This window comes from Myxocyprinus asiaticus, chromosome 19, assembly GCF_019703515.2.
Source record: "Myxocyprinus asiaticus isolate MX2 ecotype Aquarium Trade chromosome 19, UBuf_Myxa_2, whole genome shotgun sequence".
Taxonomy (NCBI): Eukaryota; Metazoa; Chordata; class Actinopteri; order Cypriniformes; family Catostomidae; genus Myxocyprinus; species Myxocyprinus asiaticus.
The window spans coordinates 40,850,767-40,876,606 of record NC_059362.1 but is presented as its reverse complement, the minus strand read 5'-3'; the positions used below and the strand labels follow the sequence as shown (position 1 = coordinate 40,876,606).

General features: G+C 37.7%; 1 protein-coding gene across 17 annotated transcripts in view; it reads right to left on the bottom strand.

The window, feature by feature from the left end:
- Positions 1-25,840, bottom strand: part of LOC127409839 (afadin-like) — a 195,212-nt gene that overhangs the window by 19,778 nt on the left and 149,594 nt on the right. For all 17 annotated transcript variants that reach the window (XM_051644699.1, XM_051644700.1, XM_051644701.1 and 14 more), the window contains 6 exons: positions 22,122-22,202; positions 5,432-5,497; positions 5,213-5,286; positions 3,706-3,824; positions 2,730-2,918; positions 2,305-2,393 (listed from right to left, as the gene is read on the bottom strand). In XM_051644699.1, coding sequence (XP_051500659.1) covers positions 2,305-2,393; positions 2,730-2,918; positions 3,706-3,824; positions 5,213-5,286; positions 5,432-5,497; positions 22,122-22,202 — 618 coding nt within the window. The remainder of the gene's footprint in view (positions 1-2,304; positions 2,394-2,729; positions 2,919-3,705; positions 3,825-5,212; positions 5,287-5,431; positions 5,498-22,121; positions 22,203-25,840) is intronic.

Here is a 25,840-nt window from a genome sequence, read left to right as displayed (position 1 = left end):
AGTTTCTTAATTCTCATATACTTCAGTTAGTGCATTATTTTTGTATTATTACTGTCCAAACTGTGGTAATGGAAACTAGTTGAGGGTAGAAGTGTGAAAGTTAGCGTGTATGTGTATAAATCACCGAGGAATGTAAAACAAAGGGTGATCAGCTAATCAGGGATGGTGATTAAAGACTTCAATAGGATTAATTACAACAAGAACACAACAAACAGTCAAAAATCAGGTATCCATTAGACTCCGACAAATAATGTGGTTGGTCAGAGACAAAAACATGTTCTGGTGGGCGTTCGGATATGAGAGTTTCTGATTTGATTAAAACCAGAAGAGGCATCACACGAAGACAAAACACAATTTCAGCACATCTAAAAGTGGCAAACATTTCAGCATAAAGACTTTCTGGATATGATCTGAACAGCTGTGTCGTTTTGTTGCAAACTACATATTTCAGTAGCGTGACAGCAGCTCAGCTATTTTAAAAACAGTGCAGCATAAAGGGCCATTTTTCCAACAAGTTGCAGCATGAAGCACGAAAAAAAAAAAAACACACTATTATTCACTTTAGCGAATCAGTTTGTCCAGTTCAATAGACTAAAATTCAGTCATTTGAGTCATCGGTCAAAAGTCCTGTGTGGCATTTTACATCTTTTCTTAATGAAAAATTTAGTAACATTTGTCATTTTATTTTTTTTATTGATAAAAAAAAATTATATAAAATATATATTTACGTGTTTCAATTTCATAACAAAATCAAATTAAATTGTGTGGGGTCAATTTCTGCATTCAATCAAACTGAAAAATCATATCACATACATTTATATAATTTTATAGTATTTAAAAAATAATGTCCCCTAGATAGCTTCAATGTACACTGAAAAAAAAGTCGCCGATTGGATTTAAATAAGCAGATACTTAAGAGCCTATGATTGGATCATTATTGCAGTGGTTAATATGTTTCAGCTGGCAACAATTCTTTTAACCCTAACTGATGCAGTGTGTAGCTTCTCATTTCTTAAACAACCATGTCGGAAGACGTATCCCGTGGTCATGGAAAAGATGTTACTGTGTTTCAGAATGGGATAATTATTGGCCTGCATCAAGCAAAGAAAACAACTAAGGAGATTGCTGAAATCACTGGAATTGGGTTAAGAACTGTCCAACACATAATTAAAACCTGGAAGGATAGTGGTGAACCGTCAGCTTTGCGGAAGAAATGTGGTCGGAAAAAAATCTTGAATGATCTTGATCGGAGATCACTAAAACGCTTGAAGTCACATCATAAAAAAATAAAATCAACAGTAGAACTCACGGCTATGTTTAATAGTGAAAGTAAGAGCATTTCCACACACACAATGCGATGAGAACTTACAGGATTTGGACTAAACTGCTGTGTGGCCACAAGAAAGCCACTTGTTAGTGAAGCTAATCGGGAAAAATGACTTCAATTTGCTAGGGAGAATAAAGATTGGGCTGCGGAGCAATGTAAAAAGGTCTTGTGGTCTGATGAGTCCAGATTTACCCAATTCCATAGCGATGGGAGCGTCAGGGTATGAAGGGAAGCGCATGAAGCGATGCACCCGTCATGCATAGTGCCCACTGTACAAGCCTCTGGAGGCAGTGTTATGATTTGGGGTTGCTTCAATTGGTCAGGTCTAGGCTCAGCAATGTTATTTGGCAATAAAATGAAGTCAGCTGACAACCTGAATGTATTGAATGACCAGGTTATCCCATCTTCCCTGATGGCACGGGCATATTCCAGGATGACAATCCCAAGATTCATCGGGCTCAAATTGTGAAAGAGTGGTTCAGGTAGCATGAGGAATCATTTTCACACATGAATTGGCCACCACAGAGTCCTGACCTTAACCCCATTGAAAGTCTTTGGGATGTGCTGCGGAAGACTTATGGAGTGGTTCGACTCTCCCGTCATCAATACAAGATCTCGGCCAAAAACGAATGCAACTCTGGACAGAAATAAATGTTGTGACGTTGCATAAGGTTGTCGAAACAATGCCACAATGAATGTGGACCATAATCAAAGCTAAAAGCGGTTCAACGAAATATTAGAGTATGCGACTTTTTGTAGTTAGCTACTTTTTGTTAGTTACTTGTAGTGTAGCTATCTCTTGTTTCAAATGGGTCGCTTGGCTGTAGTTTAAATATTTTTAGTAGCTTGTAGCTCAGCAAGCTACAGTTTCAAAGTAACATCGGTACTCAAAGGAAGAGTTATTCACTAGTCAAAAGGCGCTTTAGCACACACCTGCGACATTCATCTTAGAAGTGTCGACAATTGTGTCTACTCACATCAGGGCAGAGGTTTCCCGTTGAGACCGAAGTGATCTTTCCTGGTGCTCCTGGGTAAACAGGCTTTCCTCCTGGACTTTGTGCCTGGTCTATGGGGAAAGAGGTACACATGAATATAAAGCATCAGCTTTAAAATGAGTCACACTGCAAAAAGCTTCCATTGTTGCCTGCCATATTCAGTGGCAGCACTGCGCCCTTGCTCAATCTACAGAACTAGGACAAATCGAACTATAATATCCAAGTTTTAAGTTTGTAGTTTGAACTGAATGTGATAAGATTGGGTAACGCAAAATAATATTAAGAAAATAAATGGACAACATGCAACGAGACATTCACGAGTCATGAATAATTCAAACAATTCCCCTCCGTTGCAGAAATAAAATTCAGTAGGAAACAATGCAAACTTCTGAAGTGAAATAACTTACTAGCCACATTTGGACTGGACCGGTGGTCTGCGCGGTTCTTCAGTAACCTGTCGTCCTTTGGTTCGGGATAGGCATCCCATGTGCCTTGAGGACTCTCAGGTGAGCCGTTCTGCACAGAGTTGTTGTAGAGCTCAAAGCCTTCGCTTTTTGGTCTGGCTTTTCCCTTGTCCCCACGTCCACGGTCTGACGCTGAGAAGAAGAGAGAGAGACTTAAATGAGACAGAAAACAGGACTGGAAAGCACCACCTAAAGCTGTTCAGTTTGTAGGCCTAAAACTTGGAAGAGAATTCATTTCCTAAGGTTTTTAATTTATAAATAAAAAGGTGTGTGGTTAAAATTATTTGAAGAGACTTTCACATTTTGTACAAAAACATAAATTGCACTATGGTACTTGCATTAAAAACATAAGTTCCTAAATAAGGACAACCACCAGGATGGGAGTTTGCGTGCTTGCACCTTATGTAGCAACTTGTTAGGAACTTAAGTTTTAAAAACATCCAATTTGTGTTTGAGATATGACCATGTCATTTATGTTGTAGAACAAAACATGAACATTTCTTCAAATGTTTTACTCTTTTCAAAATCCATTGAAAATTCCTGAGGGAATCCATGGCGAATAAGCCTTCTGGTTTATCCAACAAATTGACGTCTCGACTGAACAGCACTGTTCTGCCATAACTTGTCATTACCTGACTCTGATCTCTAATCAATAATGGAGGGTTCTTCTAAAAATCAAAAGCATAGAAATACACTACAAACATGTGTTAAAAGCATTTCGATTTCATTCAGCTCCCGAACTGTTCCATGTGTGACTGGGAAAGCTCTGGGTGCCAGATCCACCTCTTTAAGGAATTAGTCACGCCAACACGCTGTGCTGCAGCCGCTGATATTTTTCAGCAGAATGCTAAAGCTCCCACACGCGAGCTTGATAGATCTTTAAATAAATATTCTTGCCACAGTAATGCAGTGCGCTTACCGCGGGACATCATGGGGGAAGGCTGATTCAGGAGTGTGGCCAGCCCGTGGAAAATGGCTCCCTGTTTGGCCACCTCGAGCGTAACGACTGAGCCGGTTCGTGTCATCAATTCTGCCGCCCTATAAGACAAAAGATGAGTAAATGACAGCCTTACGTGATACCGTAGGCTAAGGGTTCTCAGCTGGTGGGTAGCAGTTCTGTTGTAACAGGGCTGCAGACAGCAGAAAAAAAAGCAATGCTAAATACAAATAATAAAATGCAACTAAACATATAATTGTGCAAAGTAAAGACAGCTAAATAAATAGGATTATCAGCTTTTTAAAAGTGGAGAAGAAAACATTTCCTATAGCTTTTTGTTTTTGGCATCAAAGGTTGTGCATCTAATCAAATGCCACTATATTTTGGGTGCAAATTCTTCTGTCATTTGATAGAAGCTAGCCAAATTTGATAGATCACAACATGGTTACGTGACATGCCATCACCCTCAAAAATCATAACCAAAACTACGCTACTAGTTTTAAAACTAGGTGAAAGACAATATAGCCCAGACTACAATAAATATACTGTAGGTCCAATACCAACACGGATAAACATGGTATGTGCCAACCACAATGTATTTTGTGCTGTGAATTATTGGCAGCCGAAAGCAGTTCATGCTATTATTAATACATTTAAATGTTTGATTATACGGGCATTTTTGGGACCTGAAGCAAAACCTGTTGAGAACCACTGCCGTACACTATAATGAATGTTCAAAGCATTACTTGTATAGCAAAGGAATTGATACTGACATGTAACACACCTGAACAATACTTACATTTAAAGAGGCTAATCCAACAGCATGCCCCAAAACGGTTTTAAACTGTTTTAAAATGATCAAGTCAACATTTTCTATAAAGAAATATCTCAAAGCGACCAACGCTGGAATGAATCCTAATGGCATCTCAAGTTTTGCCCATTCACATTCATAAAAGTGTAATGAGCCATGTGCTTTTTATTTAACTAAAATCCACATATTTTGAAGTTTCACCAATTGTGCCGCATCTCAAAGCTCAGCTTAAACTGTTTGAAACAATTTTAAAGAATCTAAGCATTTGCTTAGCCGTTTTGACATTCAAACCACAAAGGTGCTTTGTAGAGTATATAACAGTATAGCTGAATAGCTTGTTGAACTAAGACTAACATCTCTTTTAAGTTAAATCCTGTGAATTTACTAATAATTACATGACAAACTGCTAAAGGCCAAGAAAAGTCACTATAATGGATTTTATTTTTGTTCTTGTTCCACATAACTGAGTGTATTAAGACACAGTACTTGCTCATTCAAGAGTAATAAAATGGTCTTAGTATGAAATCTTTGTTTATTTAACAGAGATTTTCGTCGTCTTCGATGTAGCCGGATATTGACTGCTTTCCCTTTAAGTCCATTTTAAATCATTTAAAATCCCATTCTAGAGAACTTATTATTGAAGGTCTGAGTCATTATTGAAGGTTGCCTCAAAATTACCTCTCCTGTGAGAGGCCGACAAGACTTCGTCCATCCACGCTGAGTAACTGGTCTCCAGCAGCCAGACGACCATCCTTAAGAGAAATAATCAAAACGAGACACAATTAGACACTCCAGAGGTTTTTGGAGACATAAGGCCACAGCATCTGTATTTGCCTTTAAAAAAAATTATAAAATAAAAAACAGACTGTAGTATTCTTTCCCCCAAACTGAACTTACCACATCTGCTGCACCTCCTTTGACAACAGACTTGATGTAAATGCCGAGTTTGTCCTGCCCGGCACCCTAAAAAACAAAAGAAAGAGAAAAACAGTTTATAAGCTCTCTGAAAATTATCTAGTAGAAATGTCAATTACATACTTTTTCCGATGGGAAATTCACATTTGCTACGAGGACAAACCACTGGATGTTTCGCTGTAGTGTACAAGGACAAAGAAATCAAGCGTTCATTCATGAAAGGTTCTAGAAATCTCGAGCTGGCAGTGAAGATTTCCACACAAGTAAGCTAATTCATAAAATCTGACCAGATCTGTGCTAGTTTTGTTCAAGCTAGCCATTTTTAACTCTCTGTATCCACTCTGAATACTTCAACCAATCCCAGGTCAGAGGTCATCGTCTGACATAGACCATCTTCTGTTAGACTATGCAGTTATTGAGACTTCAGCTTGGCCTAAATGCATGCTATAGAAAATGTCTTTCAAAATTCAATCTATAAGTTAAATTTAAAACAATGCATCCATTGACACAGAGAGCAACATTTCCTGCTTTGTCCTTGCATGGAGGAGACCACATAAGCTTCAACACTCAAAATCATATTTCAAACACATAATGCTCCATAACTGGGCAAGTTAAATGGTCTGTTTAGAGCTTTATGCTGACAAAGTGCCAGTGACATGGTGTTCTGGAGTTTCGCTTCAGAGGGGTTTGCTTTTAAGGGCTATGGTTTCAACTTTTCTTTGTAACATTTGTTTTTTCGATGGCTGGATTTCCTATTCGAGCAAGCAAGCAGCCCAAACCCCCAGCTTTTGCCAAAGGTTCAATTTGAAAAGGATCATACTAAATTTAACTATAAAGTTTGGAGATCTGTAGAAAGTTCCCAGTCATTGCAGCGCCTCAAGTGTTTCATGAACAAAAAAAGTTTAGACTGACTTTATTTGCCCCACTAATATCAGAAAATCTGATAAAAACCTTCACAAAACATGAGCACTAGAATAGCAAAACCAGCACACAGAGCTAAATGCCACTGTTTATACTAATTTAAAGGGTAGTTTACTGAAAATTTTAAGGGAGAAACTATTTACAAGTGCAAAGAGTGGCAAATATGATTTGAACCCCAAACCTGGTGTAAATAGTGGCAGATACTATTGGCACCCCTAAATACTAACAGTATAGGGGTATCACTGCAGCATGTTTCTTGTGTTTATTTAGAGTGCCAAAGACGCACTACACCAACCCCTACCCTGCAAAACATAACCCTAACCTTCCTTTACAGTAACCAAAGTAACACCATGGTATTTTGAAATCAAAGCAACCACAAAATTAAACATGGTTACTATTTAAACACCATATTACTGTAGTAACACCATTGTTTTATTATTAACAGTTTTTATTGATTCCATTCACAAGACACAACACAACATAAAATACGGACTCAATTATATACATTAAACCCCTCCCCCTGAACATCTTAGATCTTAACACATCCCCAAAAAACATGGGTTTTGTCCCCATCTTCTGATTGGCATCGCAAGCAGGTGGGTGTGTCTTTAAGACCAAACCTATACAATTAGAGGGGGTCCAATAGAATCGATGCAAAATATTAAATTGCATCAGATGCACCCTTGAATCTCTAGATGTAGACTTGACATTTTTTAGAATCCTAGCCCACACTCCCTCCTCCAAAACCAAGTTTTAATCTTTCTCCCATAATCTCTTGAGAAGTTGAAGCTCCATCCTCCAGACTCTGAATTAACAGAGTAATACACTGATGCTTCATGACCTTTTCCAAAAGCAGTAATCACCACTTCTAGAGTATCTGCCGCTTTAGGGGGGTGTATGCTACCCCCAAAAATAGTACAGAGCAGGTGACGCAGCTGTAAATACTTAAAGAATTGAGATCTGGGAATCCTGAAATGTTTAACCATATTTTCAAACGATCAACACTCCACTCTCATATAGGTCAACGAGCGTATTAATCTCCCTCACAATCCACTCTGGCCAGCAGAAAGGGGACTTATTAATACATAATTTTGGGTTCAGCCATATGCGAGGTAACATTTAAATAAATGTCCAAATTAAACAATCTGGACACTTCTGACCATACCACGTGCAAATGCGAGATAACGGGGTGTGACTTAACTTCTCCGGTTAGTTTAATAGAAAGGCTTTGCAATGGCAAAATGGGGGCAAGAACTTCCTGTTCAATACAAAACCAGGGAGGGGCTCTCTCAGGTGGAAGCGACCAATGAGCCAAATGTCTGAGACGAATGCATAATAATAAAACAAAATCTTGGATAGGCCAAGCCCACCTTTGTCAACCGGCCTATGTTACTTATTGAAATGTGCACTATCAAAAAAGACCCCCAAATTTTTCACACAAGTTTTAACCGAAGACAATAAGACACCAAAATTTAAATGAGAAGTTTTAGGGGCTTCTGAAGAGCCAAACACAATGATCTCAGTTTTAATTTCATTTAAATGTAAGAAACTTAAAGACATCCAGGCCTTAACATCAGACAAACAGGCAACGAGAGAGTCTAAGCCATATTTATGCTTCAGGGGCAGATAAATTTGTGTATCATCCGCATAGCAGTGATAATTCAAGTCATGTTTTTAAAAAAATTTAGCCTAAGGGAAGCATATAAAGAGAAAACAGTATTGGGGCAATAATAGAGCCTTGGGGGACCCCACAAGTCAGGGGAGCAACACTCGAGTGGAATTTTCCTACGTTTACAGTAAAACTTCTATTTTTAAGGTATGATTGGAACCAACTAAGGGCAGTTCCTCTAATGCCCACAACATGCTCTAACCAAGAAAGAAGGATATCATGGTCAACTGTATCGAATTCAGCACTTAAATCTAAAAGAACCAGGACAACCGAGTCACCAGAATCAGTGGCTATTAAGACATCATTTAAAACCTTTACAAGTGCCGTCTTAGTCGAATGAAGTTTTCTAAAACCTGATTGAAATAAGACCTTATCAACCAAAAAGCTCTGCAATTGGTGAAGAACCACTTTCTCCATAATTTTGGATAAAAATGAAATATTAGAGATGGGCCTAAAATTAGATAATATTGTAGGATCCAGATTCAGATTTTTTAAAAGGGGTTTAACAGTAGCATGTTTCAAACAGTCAGGTACAATTCCTGATTCCAGGCACCTATTGATAAAAACTAGAAGAGTGGGCCCAACCACATCAAAAACATGGGGGGATGACATCGCATGGAGACCCCGTAGGCTTAAGTTGTTTAACAATCTCCTGTAAAAATGGAAAGGACACCGAATTGAAATGGCTAAAAATACCAATACAGTTTGAACACACAGCAGGATCATAGGATGTTGGACTAATATTTTGTCAACAAAAGAATTGACAGAAGCTTTCACACATATCTGTTGACTCAGGATAATTACAAATAGGTGGTATTCACAGCAGAATTTATAGTACTGAAAAGAGTTCTAGGTCTGTGAGCGTTTTTATCAATAAGATCAGATAAGTACATAGACTTGGCCGATCTGACTGCTTTTTGATACTGAGATAGGGAGTCCTTTAACATTTCATACGAGATCTGGAGCTTGTCTTTCTTCCATCTTCTTTCAGCCCCACTGCAAGCCTGTCTAAGAGCGCGAGTGGTATCATTTAACCAAGGCATAGACTTAGGTTTATGGAGTTTAGGCTTTAGAGGATCTACCGAGTCCAAGATGTTAGTGCAGACATCATTAATACAACCCAGGAGCTCTTTCGCACTTTGATCAGCTGGGAAGGAGAGCAAGGATTGAGAAGAATCCTTGAACATTGAAGAGAAAGTAGCACTGGTGGAAGAAGACAGTCTCTGAGTCAAACAGGCGGGTTTGTAGGATTTGACAGCAGATGACGACACAGGAACAGTAAATAATATAGGTTTATGATCTGAGAAACTGTAATCACCCAACTCAATGTCCAGCACAGAAAAACCATGAGCCAACACGAGATCGAGCGTATGACCCTGTGTATGAGTAGGGTCTTTCACCAGTTGGACTAAATTAAGAGTCAATAAGCCTAATGAAATCTTTCGCCAGAGGGTTGGATGGGCAACACACATGCACATTAAAATCCTCAAAAATTAAAAACCTATCAAACTTAGGCAAAATGCCACTTACAAAGTCAGAAAATTAAGTGAGAAAGTCTTTGTGAGGTTTTGGGGGTCAACATACCAGCGCAATCACCAAGGGATTGACAGAGCCCAGAACCAGGAGTTGTAACTCAAAACTGTTATATGCCTCTGTCGTTAAAAGCCGACATGATAAATTGTCTTTGAAAATAGAGGCCAGCCCTCCACCCCGTATCGCAGCTCGCAGGGAATTGAAAAATGTGCAATTAGCAGTTAGTAGTTCAGAAAAAGGGATCAAATCCCTAGTAGTAAGCCACGTTTCAGTGAAAAATAGGAAGTCTAAGGCACGTGAAGTGAAGACGTCATTGAGAATAAAAGTTTTATTTACCATTGATCTCGCATTGATCAAAGCCATCATTATCCACACCAGGACATCAGTCAACTGTGAGGTCCGACACAGCGAGCGGAGAAGGCATGCACACACACTGCCACAGCGAAGACAAGGCAAGCAGTGCTGGGGCCGCTGATCAAAGGTAGGCGGAACAATGGGTATATTCCAAGAGCATACAGGATCTGAGGAACGCCAGGTGATAAAACGTTTATAATCCACATCACGAGTACGAAAAACTTATTTGATAACACCAGGAGCTTGAGCTTAACGGCAGCACCTCCCCGTCTTCCCCGTCTTTTGCGGCGTCTTTTCCCAGGTAGAGAGCACGGAGGGTGGCACAGGTAGAGATGCCAGGAAGGGAGGAGGAGAGTATTGTTGGCCTATCTGAACTTGTTTAGGCATCTCATCCGCAAAAACCCGGAGATCCAACAGCGTTTGACGGTCATATACTATAAGCGGCGAGACAACTTGGAATAAAAAGAACCAAAGACACATTAAAATAGACTAACTAACAGACACATCAGGGAGCAGATGGCAAGCCACACACCGGCGTCATCTTGCTTTTCCACTTGTCAGTTATGTTCTTCCAATGACTCCAGATAATTAATCAGTTTCTTGACGTCCCCCACTCTTGTAACCATGGCCATGATCGATCGACGTATTATAGCAAGATCCTTCAAGTCAGCAACGACCTTCGCCAGCATTGCTGACATGCGTGACAATTGACACTGAATCTCTCCCACAGCACCATCCAAACTGAGTCCCCGGTCTGCGGCCCTCTCAGGAGTATCAGCTTGAGCAAGTAAGTGTCTTTTAATGACTCCCGAGGATTTTGAATTCTTTGACACATTGTCTTCATAGAACAGTTATGGAACAGGGTGTATCGAATCTTTCCGGTTTATGACACAAAAAGTATTAAAAACTAGCAGTGTGCAGAGCTCACCGTTCACACGTCCGACCCTCGCATGGCGCAGTAATATGGAATTGAACCCGGGTTGAAAAGGCACAGTCTCACCGGCATTACGCCCGTGCCACTGAAGCTACACACACAATGCAGTTTCCTGTAAATTTCTGTTTCCAATTGACTATTGGGGTACAAATAGCCACGCTGTGTGGTAGGTATTATTTATACCTGGGTGCAAATAGTCACTCCGAAATATTAATTTTGGTCAGCATTTTTACTCTCTCCTTCGTGCCTTTGTTTAATTCAAAACATTCAAACAAGTTGCAATCAATCACAACACAAGTGAACCAATTATGTCTTAAGTCACCCAAGACATTTTGAGGTAACATATTTGAATGTGTGGCTGAAAATTGAGAGCTACAGTGGAGATGTATACTGTATAATGACTAAAATTTCAGTCTGTTCCTCACACAAAGCAACTGTATTGGAGGTTTTACCACTTATTCACTTGCATTGAATGGAAAAAAAAGTCTGGATATCTTTATAAAAAAATAAAATAAATAATAAAAAAATTCCTCTTGTGTTAGAAGAAAGAAATTCATACAGATTTGGAACAACAAGAGGGTATGAGGGACAATTTATTTTTGGTTTAACTACTCCTTTAAACATTAACAGAGGTTCTGCTTTAACAACGATTGCTAACTAGTTTTAACAACTCAAACTTAGGTGTTCGTCTCCATTTTTTACATAAAAATTACAATATTACAATATGAACTCTTTCAACGGTATAGTATTTACTTCTAAATTCCAGGATTGGACCTCCACCGAAGTCCGTGCCATGCTGCAAATGATACTTTAAGTGCCGTTCCAAGAACACGGTCAAAACAAACCATTTACTGAATCACATGCAACACAAGTCTACTACACTCACCTCATACAGGCTAAGCTCACCAGCTCACAGTCAACAAGGGGGAAAAAGCTAATAAAAATGTAATCTTTGCTGGCAAGCAACATGATCATATAGGGGTTTGGTTATCACCCAGTTTTGACAAGTACTGTATATGTGCCATATTGCTCATAAGCAATGAATGATGTCTCTATGTCATCTATATAAGTGGAAAAGCAAAGGAAAGCTGAAGGGAAGTAATGAATTTGAGAATTAGACACCCAGTAACAGAATCCGCCTGGGAAACACAGGAACGTCTTTTATTTCTGCCCTCTTTAACAAAAGCCAACATCAGCCGCAGACCCCCACACGCATGCATGCACACACACCAATTCAAACACACCCTTAACATAAACTCTCAGATAGCATACTCATGACTTAACCACAAATATAATAAAAATATGAATCAATATGCACATGAACACTTAGCTAACAGGCCCCAAAACTGATTGAGGTCACACCAGTTACAAAGAGCACACTCTTCCTTAGAAACAGAATTTTAACAATGTTTTTTTGTTGTTTTTTTAGTCAAAAAAAAAAAAAAAAAAAAAAAAAAAAAAGAAAGACAAACCACAAACTTCTAAAGAAAGATCTGCAGCATTAGGTCAAGGGTGGAATAACCAAATACAAACTGCATGACTTATTAGACAGTAGTTTGCATGGAAATCACAAAAAGGCAAATTCAAATGAAATAGTATGCAATAAATCAATCAAAATGCTACAAAACCAGTCTACTGTAATAAGTACAGAGAGAATGCAAAGAACAGGTAAGAAAATGGCAAAAAATGTAAACCATATGTCATAAATCATCTTAAGGACCTACCGCAATGTGCTCTGCCTGAGTATAGAACAAGAAACTTTTTCCTGTATGTTGTAGGGTTTACAGTATGCGAGCTTGGAGAATCGCACCTCCTCAGGAGGTATTTACAACAAATGGTTTTTATTGTGAAGTTCTGAAACACTGAAATGATTAAACTACAGTCCGGCTAAGTTGTTTGAAAGTTTTGAAGTAGTTAGTAGCTAGTTTGTTATTTAGATATTGCAAACAAAAAGGTAGATAACAGCCTAAAAGCTGAGGGGACAATTTCTCTTCAGTTATCTCAGATTACATAATATACTGTATGCATTACATTAATATAGGATTTTTCTGGCTCAAAAACAATCTTATTTAGGGTGATGGAATCAAAACATGAACACATATTTATACTAAATACATAGAAATAAAAACATACATTTCTATAATTGAATTGTATACATAGTGATAAACACTAGTTTTTAAAATTATATATGTATTTATATATTTGTTCCATAAAAAGACACCAAAGTCGTAGCCTTTGCCTAGTGGTTAAAACCCATGCTCCAGTACATGGCCGGTGCGATATTTCCAATCCAACTCAGACAAGACACTGCTTTTATTCTCAGTGTTCTGCAGCTTGCCATCTTCTTTAAGGTCTCAACTTGTCTTAAGTCTTGAGAGGGATACCTGTCACCTGGTAAAGCCCAAAAGCTCCCTGATTAGACTTTAATAGTACTGTACATATTACGTTGATGAGAAACAAGCTTTTTTAAAAAAAAAAAAAAAAAAAAGTCTCTCCACATTAAAGAGCGAACCTGTGGTGAGAGAAACATGAGAAGCCCTGAGGTTGAGTTCTGAGGTGGGCGGTTTCCATGCTGTCTGAACATGACTGATGGAGGAGAGCTCTCTCCCCGAGTCCCTCAGCCGACCTGCAGCCGTCCTCAGGAAAACCTGCATTAACCAGCTTTAATCAAATCTGGAAAACCTCATTGTATCTCTGGTGTGCAGAACATGACAAGGAATAAGGCCTATAAAAGCCACTGTTAAATATCAGATGCATGTTAACAAGAAAACGAATTGCTGTTTTTAAAACAAGCAGAACTGAGGTGGTCAGCACAAAAAAAAAAAAAGTTTATTAATACTTCTAAAAGGCTAAAGAAGTCAGTTTGACTTTGGTTCAGGCTCAATTATTTCAAAAGGAGATGGCTTTGTCGCTTGACTGTACAATTAAGCAGGGTCATTTAGTTTCAACTCAAAGGTCCCTGGCTAAAAATTTTTTTAATATTTTATTTACTGGTAAAAGAAATGCATAAATCATGATGAAAGCCAAAAAATTAAATGCCATGGATCAATGTGTGTTTTTGCAGATGTACATTTCTGAAAAAAACAAAAAAAAAAAAACCTAAATATAGGTACCGCACTAACTGAAGAGCCACGTGTCGCTTATTCTTAATAGTGTATTTCTGGAGTCTTCAGTATTATTTGTACTACAGATGTTTGTTTTGTTGGACAACCAAAAATAGCTTCATACCATGTGACCAACATTTGGTTTTTGACCATTGAAAATGGATAAAATTAACCATTTTCAGACGAAGCCACATTGAGAGCACAATATTTCTGGGATTTAACCATATAGGGCCTTAAAAAATAAAGATACAAAAAGGAAAGTTTGCTCTGAACCAGAATATAAAAGGATATTAAGATATCTTTAATGCTTCCGGAGATACAGGCCCTCCAACTTTGGAAAAACAACAACGCTTTTTTCCAATTTTTGAACTCAGCATTGGCATACAGTGCAACAAAGGGTGCTGAAGTCAACTGATTTTAGTAATAGACCTTCCTACCTCTGTATAAAAAGTAAAATGATGACTCTTCTACCTATTTAAGGTTCTTATTTTGACCTGTAGTTTAGCTTCAAAATCATAGGAACAAATTATCATTTTGACTCCCATTCTACAAAAAAATTTATTACTCCGTAAATATTGATCCATAGCACTTAATATTTTGTCTTTCAACATCATTTACGTTTACCAAATAAAAAATTTCCTCCAGGGAAGTTTCTAAAATTTGGTTGACTTGATGTGGAATAACCTAGCAAGTACATGAATAAAAATGTTCTATGGACATTTGAAGGTAACTATAGATTGCCAGAAGGCAAGCTGACAGCTCAGAGATAATTATAGGGTCTGTGTGGCCAATAGATGTCTTGGCACATCCAAATTTGAGTGTCTATTCAAACACCTCCAGCAATAAATAACATTTTACAGCAGCGAAATGCTTCATAAGCAAAAATAGAACCTGTTATGCCTGTTCATGGAAGTGTTGCAGTCTTTAAGTGCATTGAAGGGAATGGTCGATAAACATGGGGACAAACTGAATGTCTAACTGTATGTTTGGGGGCTAGATATTAGAAAAAAAGAATCTCTACCTCATACACAACTCTCCAAACACATATTAACCCTCCATGTGTTTGTCTGGCGTAGTCTGCATGCAAAGATATATTTGCATCTGCAGTACAGACATTAGACATTGACAGGAAAAATTCTGCTTTGAAGGTGTTCACTGATAATAGCACTGTGAGCATATGCTCCAACCACAGAATTAAAGTTTCCTTTGATGGTCCTAAAACACCATGCACCTAGTAAACAAAAGTCTAAAGCTTCTAGACCACACCCTGACACTTCCTGTCTATGGAAAAGCGTCCTAAACCTGCCGCTGCAAACACAGGAAATTGGAAACCAAGCTAGGCAAGACTCCCGCTTTGCTGTGTAACAGAACCTTTCAGACCGAAGTGGAATTGAACTTTGGTGTGCATGCCCCCTCCTCAGTCTCAAACACTTGCATAAAACTGCTGTGTTCTGCAAGTACGCATGCCTCAAATCCACAGCTTCCTGTTAAATGTTTATACCTGTGGATGTGATAGGTGAATTGAGTACTCTGGGATCTGCACGTGTGAGCATAAACAACTGAGGGCCATTTGTTAACAGCCCCAGGGAGTCAAGGCAGTGCCTGACCTTTGACCGAAACAGTGGACCACACGGTGCACTAGAAAAACAGAAAATACATCTATTCATACAGTGCACTGAAATTAGACCCGCTACCATTTCCTGACGTGATTAATCACCCCTAACAAACAGAAAATGTCTAGCAGACAGGACAGTAGTTTTGCCCTGAACGTAGCCGGTTCTTAAAGTCTAGACGAGTGGAAGACAGATAAACTGCTGAGATTGTCAGCTAATGATGGGTGCAAAATATCATGACTAACACAACAGGCTTTCAATAATGAGCTGCTTTCAGCCGACAGTCTTCATCACGTCTGAGTGGCCTCCATTCTGGCTCTAATGATCTGCAGACTCTGGGCGGCTTGCTTCAGTAAAGAAAGACCAAACAAAAAGTCTGTCTTCCATCATGGACCTCTGAATGTGCATTGAGAGGACAACTGTTTTGGGCTGTCCCTTAAACTCCAAGCAATGTCTATCCTGAATCTTTTGCTGCAAGGAGATATAAATAAGTCCAAGACATGACTCATGAATTAATTTAAGGGTTCAGTCTTACCTACAAGGCTTTCCCTTGTTTCAAATAAAACAATGTCTTTAAGTTTTACAACCCTGTAGAACAACATGGGATTCTCCAACCATTTACCCAATTAGTGCACCCTCTCATACATGAATCTGAGTATTTATTGAAAGACAATCTTCCAAAAGGCCACAGTTCCCTGCTCCTCCTTCCTTTCTCTGTACATGTAGAGTCAAACAAGGTAAGAATTGTCAAAAATGTGATCATCTTGATGAACGCAAGCTGATAGTCTGAAACGTCTCAATTTGGACAAATGTTGGGGTCAGGTTTTATTTAGCCTGAAGTCTGAAACAAGTTGCATTTCACAGCTGTCAAAAGATCCCATCCTGAGCCAATTGAATGTTCAAAATGAGACCCAAGAACCCATGAACTGTGAAGTCTATAGAGACTGGGAAGTAAATTCTGGGGTCTCTTGAAGAGAAAGTTGGTAATAAGCGTGCTAGCAAACATTATTGTAAGTATGCAGAACATGACAAGTCAGTCTAAACATTTATGTTTGGCCATGTTTTGTTCTGCAACCCATGAACCAGAACAAAAAATTTGATTGCAATGGATTCATTTAGAATGGGCGACTGCCGTTATTTCAAACAGTATATCAATCAGAGTGAATAGTATAAGGAGCCATTTGAGGCAGGTTAGAAGACACATTAGAGCAAACTTGTTGCCGTGCTCACATTCTGTTCTCCTGTCAGAGTCTTCAGGATATCCAAGCCGTGTTTGGGAGTCGCATCCTTCCATTGTTGTATATGAGATCAAGAAGCCCACAGAAAAGGAAGTTAGGGAGCTATTGTGCTCCACACCAAGTACACAAACAAACAAAAATATAAGTTTACATTACTTTGGTAAGTTTGGTTATGTGATAAAAACAGAAGAAAATTCCTGAAGGCATAGTTTCTTGTGGCAACGCTCATTTCTGTGTTGAAGTAGAATAGATCCAGAAGCGGGGAAGAATGGCAAGTACTGTTGGCACCATTGCCATTATGTCAGTGTTAAGTACGAGAAGTCAGGATTTCCCCTTGTTCTTCCCTCTGAAACTCAACACTGTCACAACAGAGCTGTTATCAGATAAACATCTGCAGCCTGAGCAATCAAACACTGCAACAGTAGCCTGGCTGCCTGCACAGCCGTTCAGCTAGACTGACCCAACCAAATTGTATGCAACAAGTGATGACGACTTACTAACACTGGAATACATAACGGAGAACTCAATGTTCAGAGCTCGTAATTATTAACCCTTTGACCCTGACTGCAAGATAGCAATACAAGTTAAGCTCATGCAACAACATTTGTGTCATAATGTTGATAACCACAAAAACAATTTGACAGCTCTTATTTTATAAAAAGTAAATAAAAAAATCATGGTTACAGTAAGGCACTTACAATGGGCCAGGCAAAAACGCTAAATACATTGTTTCTGAATTATTGCCACAAGATGTAAACATTTTACATGTTAGCATGATTTAATTGTGATAAAAACACTTACTAACATGTTTTGCTCATGACAACAAATAGCAATATTGGATATAACTTGGCACAGATAAGGTTAGCAAGAGATTTTATTACACTAGAATCATGTTAACATATATATAATGTTTACATCTTGTAGTTATACTGTTGAAACGATGTGTATTTTGAAGTTTATGGACTGGGCCCATTCACTTCCACTGCAAGTGCCTTACTTAAACTGTGATTTCTTTTAAATAAACGAAGGACAAGACTAAATTATTTTCAGCATTATGCCATAGATGCTGTAAATTGAGCTTACCTCGTATTGAACCCGAATCACTCTTTTTTCTTTTTTTTTTTTGCAAACGTAAACATTTACTTAATGAAGAACAGTTCGACAAAGCTATCTCAATCTATGATGGGATGAGAAATTGCATCATAAAAATGGAGATATGCACTTTAAACTGGGCTATTATGTGTGTTTTGGCATGCAAACAAATGCAGTTTTTGTTTTCTAGTGTTACAAGGGTGTGTATAAATGTATGGCAAATGCTAATGCTGAAAATCTACCACCTGTTCATACATGTGTTGTTTGGTCGCATGACTTTGTTTACACTGGCAAAAACTCACTCTCACAGTTGATAACAGTCGTTCAATAACACATTCAAATAATACACTGAATTAAAATGTCAGCAAGTGTTGACATCCTTGCATTTATAAATTAAATCGAACCATGTTCTGTGTGTGTATTTTTATTTTCAGATAACTGATTTGATTCTTTTAATGTCTATAGAATCTCCATAAAACTGCCACCAAACTCTTTAAACAACTGTGTGAAGCCCTTTCCCATTTATCCACTAGCACCAAACTATCTGTCAGCCTTTCTTTATACACTCATAAAACACGCACACACTTTTTGCCAAGCAGTTTCTTACCGGCTCCTTCTTCCCGACCACAGAAAACCACATGGTGCTGTGCTCCACTCTGGAGTTGAGACTGTGAGCTAAAGAACAGAGGAACCAACCGATAACGGTCCAGGAAAACGTATCCAACTCTTTGAAAGCAGGCAGGTCTACTGAGGACTGACTTTTGGGCTACATGCTACAGCACCATATGGTAAATATCAGAAGCCAGACTAGGAAATACCACATCCAGACTGTTATGCAACCCACTCCAGACGTAAGAAACTCCAGCGACTCTCTAACAGTTCAGGTAAACTTTTAAAGCTGCGTCCCAGCTAGTTCCACACCAAGCAAAACCTTCTCGCCTCTTCAGATCCTCCTCTTTTCTCCCTTAGTGTGTCTTACCCCTCCTTCCCACTGTTTCCCAGCCTCTTTTCCTTCCCTCCCTTTTTCACTCCTTTCTTCCCTTCTTTTCCTCCATTCTACCTCCTACTAACTGCTTCAGTTCGCAATTCCTCAGGCACGCAGTCAGATAAAAATAGAAGCAGTAAAAGGGAGGTTTTGCTATGAAAATAAACAGTTCTTCTGAGCCCCTTCTTCCTCCCACACCTACACATCAATGGGCTGCCTCCTCTCTGTCCATGAACCTGACTTATCTGGGGGGAAAATGCTTCTTTGGTGCCCCAAGGGTGGGAAATCTGCCACTGAACTGCTCTGAAACAGTTTTATAATATAACTATAATATAATAGTTTTATAATGAAATAAATTAATATGGTGGCACGATTATATTTTTGTCTACAAAACTAATTTCAAACATTTAAGCATACGCCTTCAGATCAAAAGATTTTTAAGATCATGTGAAACATTTCGGTCAAGTGTTTCAAAACTTTTGACCGGTAGTGTATATATTTTAATTATATATATATATATATATATATATATATATATATATATATATATATATATATATATATATATATATATATATATCTCTCACACACACACACACACACACACACACACACACACACACACACACACACACACGGCCAAAAGTTTGGAATAATGTACAGATTTTGATGTTTCAGAAGTAAATTGGTACTTTAATTCACCATAGTGGCATTCAGCTGATCATAAAGTATAGTCAGGACATTACTGATGTAAAAACAGCACCATCACTATTTGAAAAAAGTCATTTTTGATCAAATCTAGACAGTCCCCATTTCCAGCAGCCATCACCCCATCACCTTATCCTTGAGTAATCATGCTAAATTGCCAATTTGGTACTAGAAAATCACTTGCCATTATTTCAAACACTGTTGAAAGCTATTTGGTTCGTTAAATGAAGCTTAACATTGTGTTTGTTTTTGAGTTGCCACAGTATGCAATAGACTTGCATGTCTTAAGGTCAGTTTTAGGTCAAAAATGGCAAAAAAGAAACAGCTTTCTCTAGAAACTCAGTCAATCATTGTTTTGTGGAATGAAGGCTATACAATGTTTGAAACTGCCAAAAAACTGAAGATTTCATACAAAGGTGTACACTACAGTCTTCAAAGACAAAGGACAGCTGGCTCTAACAAGGACAGAAAGAGATGTGGAAGGCCAGATGTACAACTAAACAAGAGGATAAGTACATCAGAGTCTCTAGTTTGAGAAATAGACAACTCACATGTCCTCAGCTGACAGCTTCATTGAATTCTACCCACTCAACACCAGTTTCATGTACAACAGTAAAGAGAAGACTCAAAGATGCAGGCCTTATGGGAAGAATTGCAAATAAAAAGCCACTTTTGAACATATACAGTGAAATTCTTTTTTTTCACATATCCCAGCTAAGCTGGGGTCAGAGTGCAGGTGGAGGTCATTGCTGCACGTGGAGGATTTCTTGATGAGAACTCTTTGAAGTAGTTTAAGATGTTCTGAAATTTTTTTCCAAATTGTAATAGTAATTTTTCACATTATTAATGTCCTGACTATACATTGTGATCAGTTTAATGCCACTTTGGTGAATAAAAGTACCAATTTCTTTCCATAAGAGCAAAATCTGTACATTATTCCAAACTTTTGGCCACTGGCAGGTAGGTATATATATATATATATATATATATATATATATATATATATATATATATATATATATATATATATATATATATATATATATATATTTATTTATTTATTATATACACTACCGGTCAAAATTTTTGAAACACTTGACTGAAATGTTTCTCATGATCTTAAAAATCTTTTGATCTGAAGGCGTATGCTTAAATGTTTGAAGGACAAAAATATAATTGTGCCACCATATTCATTTATTTCATTATAAAACTAAAATGTAATAAAAAAAAAATTTAACAAAAAGTTTTTGAAATTGATGACTTGGACCAAATAATAAAGAAAAGCAGCCAATAAGTGCCCAACATAGATGGGAACTCCTTCAATACTGTTTAAAAATCATCCCAGGGTGATACCTCAAGAAGTTGGTTGAGAAAATGTCAAAAGTACAGGTCTGCAAATTCTAGGCAAAGGGTGACTACTTTGAAGATGCTAAAATATTACACAGTTTTGATTTATTTTGGATTTTGTTTAGTCACAACATAATTCCCATAGTTCCATTTATGTTATTCCATAGTTTTGATGACTTTATTATTATTCTAAAATGTGAAAAAAAAGTGTTTTAATAAAGAATGAGTGTTTCAAAACTTTTGACCGGTAGTGTGTGTGTGTGTATATATATATATATATATATATATATATATATATATATATATATATATATATATATATATATTAATAACTTAACCATTTAACAGTGCCATCACTTCTTCAGCATAAAACAACATTGTTTTTAATGGAGAAATACGGCACAGGGCATTTCTTCAAAGTTCTGGATTGGAACAGCATTCAGCGCTAACGAGGAAACAGATACAATTTGCTTACAACTCAGTTTTGAAAGTTGCTGAGCATACAGATGAGCTTGTGACAAATCAAACAAAGTGAGTTCTCATTAAAGTACATCCTTGTGTTTGGAAGAACTCAGTGTTGTGGAAACTGTATTGTCTGTTATGACCAGCATAGCACTGGTATTCAGATTATAGCAGCTACCAACATCGGGTATAAAATCATCACAACACTATTCCTCAGAGTTAGCTCTCTTAAAAGGGATGGTTTGTGCAAAATGTAAAATCCTGTTATCTTTAACCTACAAACCCCTATGACTTTCTTGCTATCATGGAACACAAATGGAGATGTAAGGGACTGACAGCCTCAATCACCATTCATTGCATGAAAAAAAAAAGATGTAATGAAAATGAACGGTAACACTGACTAACTTCTTTTGTGTTCCAGGGATGAAAGAAAGTCATCTGGGTTAGGAACAACATGAACGGTGAGTAAATGATGACAGATTTTTACATTTTTTTTAGGTGAACTATCACTTTAATGGCGCCAAAATGTTATCTGCTCAAAAAAAAAGTTCTACATCCTAGACTTTTCACTAAGCAACACTTACGTTTTTATCATTTTATCACTGCTACAGAGGTCAAGTCCATTCAAGGTCACAACTTTGCAATGGAAGGAATATTGTTTAAGTTTACTAAAAAGAAAATAAATTAAATTAAATAAATAATCTGCACTTACCTTGGCCGCCACAATACTGAGACCCATGCCATTGTGTTTCTTCAAAGTCACAGTCACAACTTCTGGTTCCTTCCGCATTGGCTATGAAGAAAGAAGGCAGGTGAGTTTACTTGGGGACAAAGAAATCGTTGGTTGTCTCTTTGACAGTGTTTTGCTACTATATATTTAACTCTAGTCCTGCTTTTGCGAGCTGCGTCTGGTGGCTGTTCCTGGAGCAAACTGAGGAGGTGGTGGTGGTGGAGGGAGAATTAAGGAGGTTCTGCTGCTGGTTCTCAGAGCAAAGCCGACCGCAAAGAGAGAAACGGCGGGCGCTGGAGACGAGTCAAGAATGAAAGCCACATGCGTCGGCTCCAGAGTGCGTCAGGCCTCAGTGGGCTCGCTTACGCACTGGGCCTGGGAGAAAGAGACCAGCTTCCCACAGAGAGGCACTGTGCCATGGCCTCTCCTTTAGTGAGCCCCACAGCGTAGATGTTGCACATGGCATGCATTGTATAGAGAACTTCAGCTATGCTGCCTGCCCGCATTGTTGAGCATGGCTTGGTGTGTGGGGGATAGAGTTGATTCAAACAGAGGTGGTTTATAAACTCATAGTATGGGTAAAAACCCCTGGAGACTTTGGTATTATTATTATTACTATATATTTGGTTACACAAGCAAAATGGCATGAGATGACTTTAGGAGAAGTGCTTTGCTTAGTGAAAGCATGCTCTCTTCACAAAAGAGTGTCTGGGATAGCAGGTTAAGAGCATTCCAACAGGTTTCCCTAACAGACTGCAAAAATCCCATTAAATTTCTTCATAGGCGAAAAATTTTAAACGATAACTTATAAACCTTTAAAGATAGACCTACCATGAGCTCCAAGTGTGTTAATAGGTGGCATATGCTTGTGTTGAAGCAATCAGTCTGCTTTATTTCAACTTCTTTTTTAAAAATAGTGTCTACTAGCAAAATTTTGTGGTGGAAAAAATACGCTATCCATGATCCTGAAGGGAAATGATCCACCAATCATTGAATCGCAATCGCCAACTACTATGACGCACTGTGAATGACTTACTTAGAACTCTTAGAACCGTATGAAGGTTTTTATGAAATCCCTAAGGAAAAAATGAATGGGAAAAATACTTCTGGAGCCAAGATGGCTGAAAAAGTGGGTGGGCACTGTAGCGCTCTATTGAAAAAGTGTCTGGCATTACATTGTACTTGTGGGCTCTGCACAGCCCAAATCCAAAGCCGACAAAGCAGATGTCAGCCTTAAAGTGAACATGAACAAGCAATACACTTTACTTCCATAATGTGACATATATCCGAGTGCCAAAGAAAATTCGACATGAAACTGATTTTGATTGGAAATCCCGAATCTTAAAATTATTCCAATGGTAATTTTTTATTTATTTAGATATATTGTTTTTCATTATTACTAGCGTAACCACTATTACATGTCAATAGCATTTCCGTTCTAGGTGACGTCAAACGAAAAGTAAAGTTGCTTGAGAGGCGGAGCAAGTTATTATATTTTGAGCAAGATAACAAAGACACAATTTTTTTTTCTTTGGAATAACGTGCACTGAAAAATCTTGCACAATGACACCTGGTGGTGATTCTCACAAAACTTGTCAAGTAAATGTCCTGGTTATATTTTACCCCAATCCAAATAAATAAATAAATAAACATATATATATATATATATATACATACACACACACACACACACACACCCCCACCGACCCACCAACCAGCTTCAGGTGATGTAGATCACAAAGTATGAGGGAATAATACAAAAATACAAAATAAGTAAATACAGTAGCACTCTCGTTGTGGAATAAGCAGAGCCAGAGCTGCCGCTCCGCTGAAGCAAACCTTGTGTGTTGAGCGTATTTAAAGGAAACAGTTATATTTAATGCGTTATAGCTTTATTAAAGTTCAAATAATAAGGAAGCCGTTCATATAAATAACTCTGAAACTGGCATTTCTCTGTGCAGTCAGCACCTCTTCTATGAGTTGCGCAAATGTCCCGATCTAAGGGGGAGAGACTGAAAATGCACCCGGTTGATGCACACACTATCGCGGGGACGCTCATCCCTTGAGTGTGCGTGGTTGCTGCAGCTAGATCATAACGTGATGGCTTGCAACTTATTGAATCATAATATATGCATCATTGTGTGTTTATTATTGTTAAGAAAATTGGCAATACACAGTTTTATTAATAAGAGAGAGTTTCTTTTTTTGTGAGTTAAAGATGGATTGAAGTGAGAAAAAAAAAAAGGTAAGAGAGGGTAGTCTGCAACAAAATACGTTTTTTGATTCGTTTTTGTTATGGCTTGTTTTCCAATATAAATATCTAAAACTCCTTTAAAACAATGTACATTTACTTTAGAAGCTATACTGCAGAAGAAAAAATTGTTATCGGAGAATGTTGAATATAATATTACAAATATTTACAAATATCTAAAAATCCTCTAAAAAAAAAAAAAAAAAAAAGATGCATTCACCTGAGAAGCAGCATATAAGATATTTAGAATTGCTTTGAGGATAGATCTTGAATTTAAGTATATTTTGTCTTGCACTCGCAGAAGTATAACCAAGTGAAAAAATACACTTATAAGATACATTCTCTTAAAGCAAGTCTAAATATCTTATGTTGCTTCTCAAGAAAATGTATCTTTTTTTAATGAATTTTTTGACAATTTTAAATGGAAAACAAGACAAAACACTTGATAACTTGCAGTAAAAATTTTTTTTAACTGAATTAAATTTAATAAAAAGTGTTTTTTCCTTTAATTCACTGAATGCAATTTAGAGGTACTTTTAAAAGATGATTTTGTCCTCTTTATTGTTAGCAAGCACGTTTAATACAACCTTTTAAGTCGGGCACAAGCTGAATAGTCGGTTAAGAGCTAATGATTAATTGTTGCAATAATCACCGAATAGTCAAATAATCATTCTAATACTCGTTAGTCAATTATCAAAATAATCGTTAGTTGCAGCCCTAATACATCTCTATATATACAGTATATATAAATCTCTATATATACAGTGTATATATATATATATATATATATATATATATATATATATATGTGTGTGTGTGTGTGTGTGTGTGTGTATACAGTACTGTTCAAAAGTCTTAGGCACATAAGATGTTTCACAAAAGCATTTGTCTTAAGATGGTTATTTATATCTTCAGCTTTAGTGTGTCAATAGGAAAAAAACATTTTAGACTCCCAAACATTACTTTTGCAAATAGAAAAGATTAGAATAGAAGAACAGGGAGCACTGCAAGAGACTGAACATCGTGTCAGTCTGAGATTACATAAAGAGACAGAAGCAACTGAAACAGACTAAACAGATAGAAGAACTGTGGCGAATTCTCGAAGAAGCTTGGACCATCCAATCTGCCAACAACCAATAAAAACCGTGTCCAGGTGTACCTAGGAGAATTGGGACTGTTTTAAAGGCAAAGGTGGCCACACCGAATATTGATTTAGCTTTTTTATGTTTACTGGACTTTGTATGATATTAATTGATAAATGAAAACTATTTATGGCATTATTTTTGAAGACATCCTCACTACGCAACATTTTTGACAAGTGCCTAAAACTTTTGCACAGTACTGTACATGTATTTATACGTGTGTGTGTGTGTATGTGTATATATATATATATACACACACACACACACACACAGTGCCTTGCAAAAGTATTCAGACCCCTGACCAATTC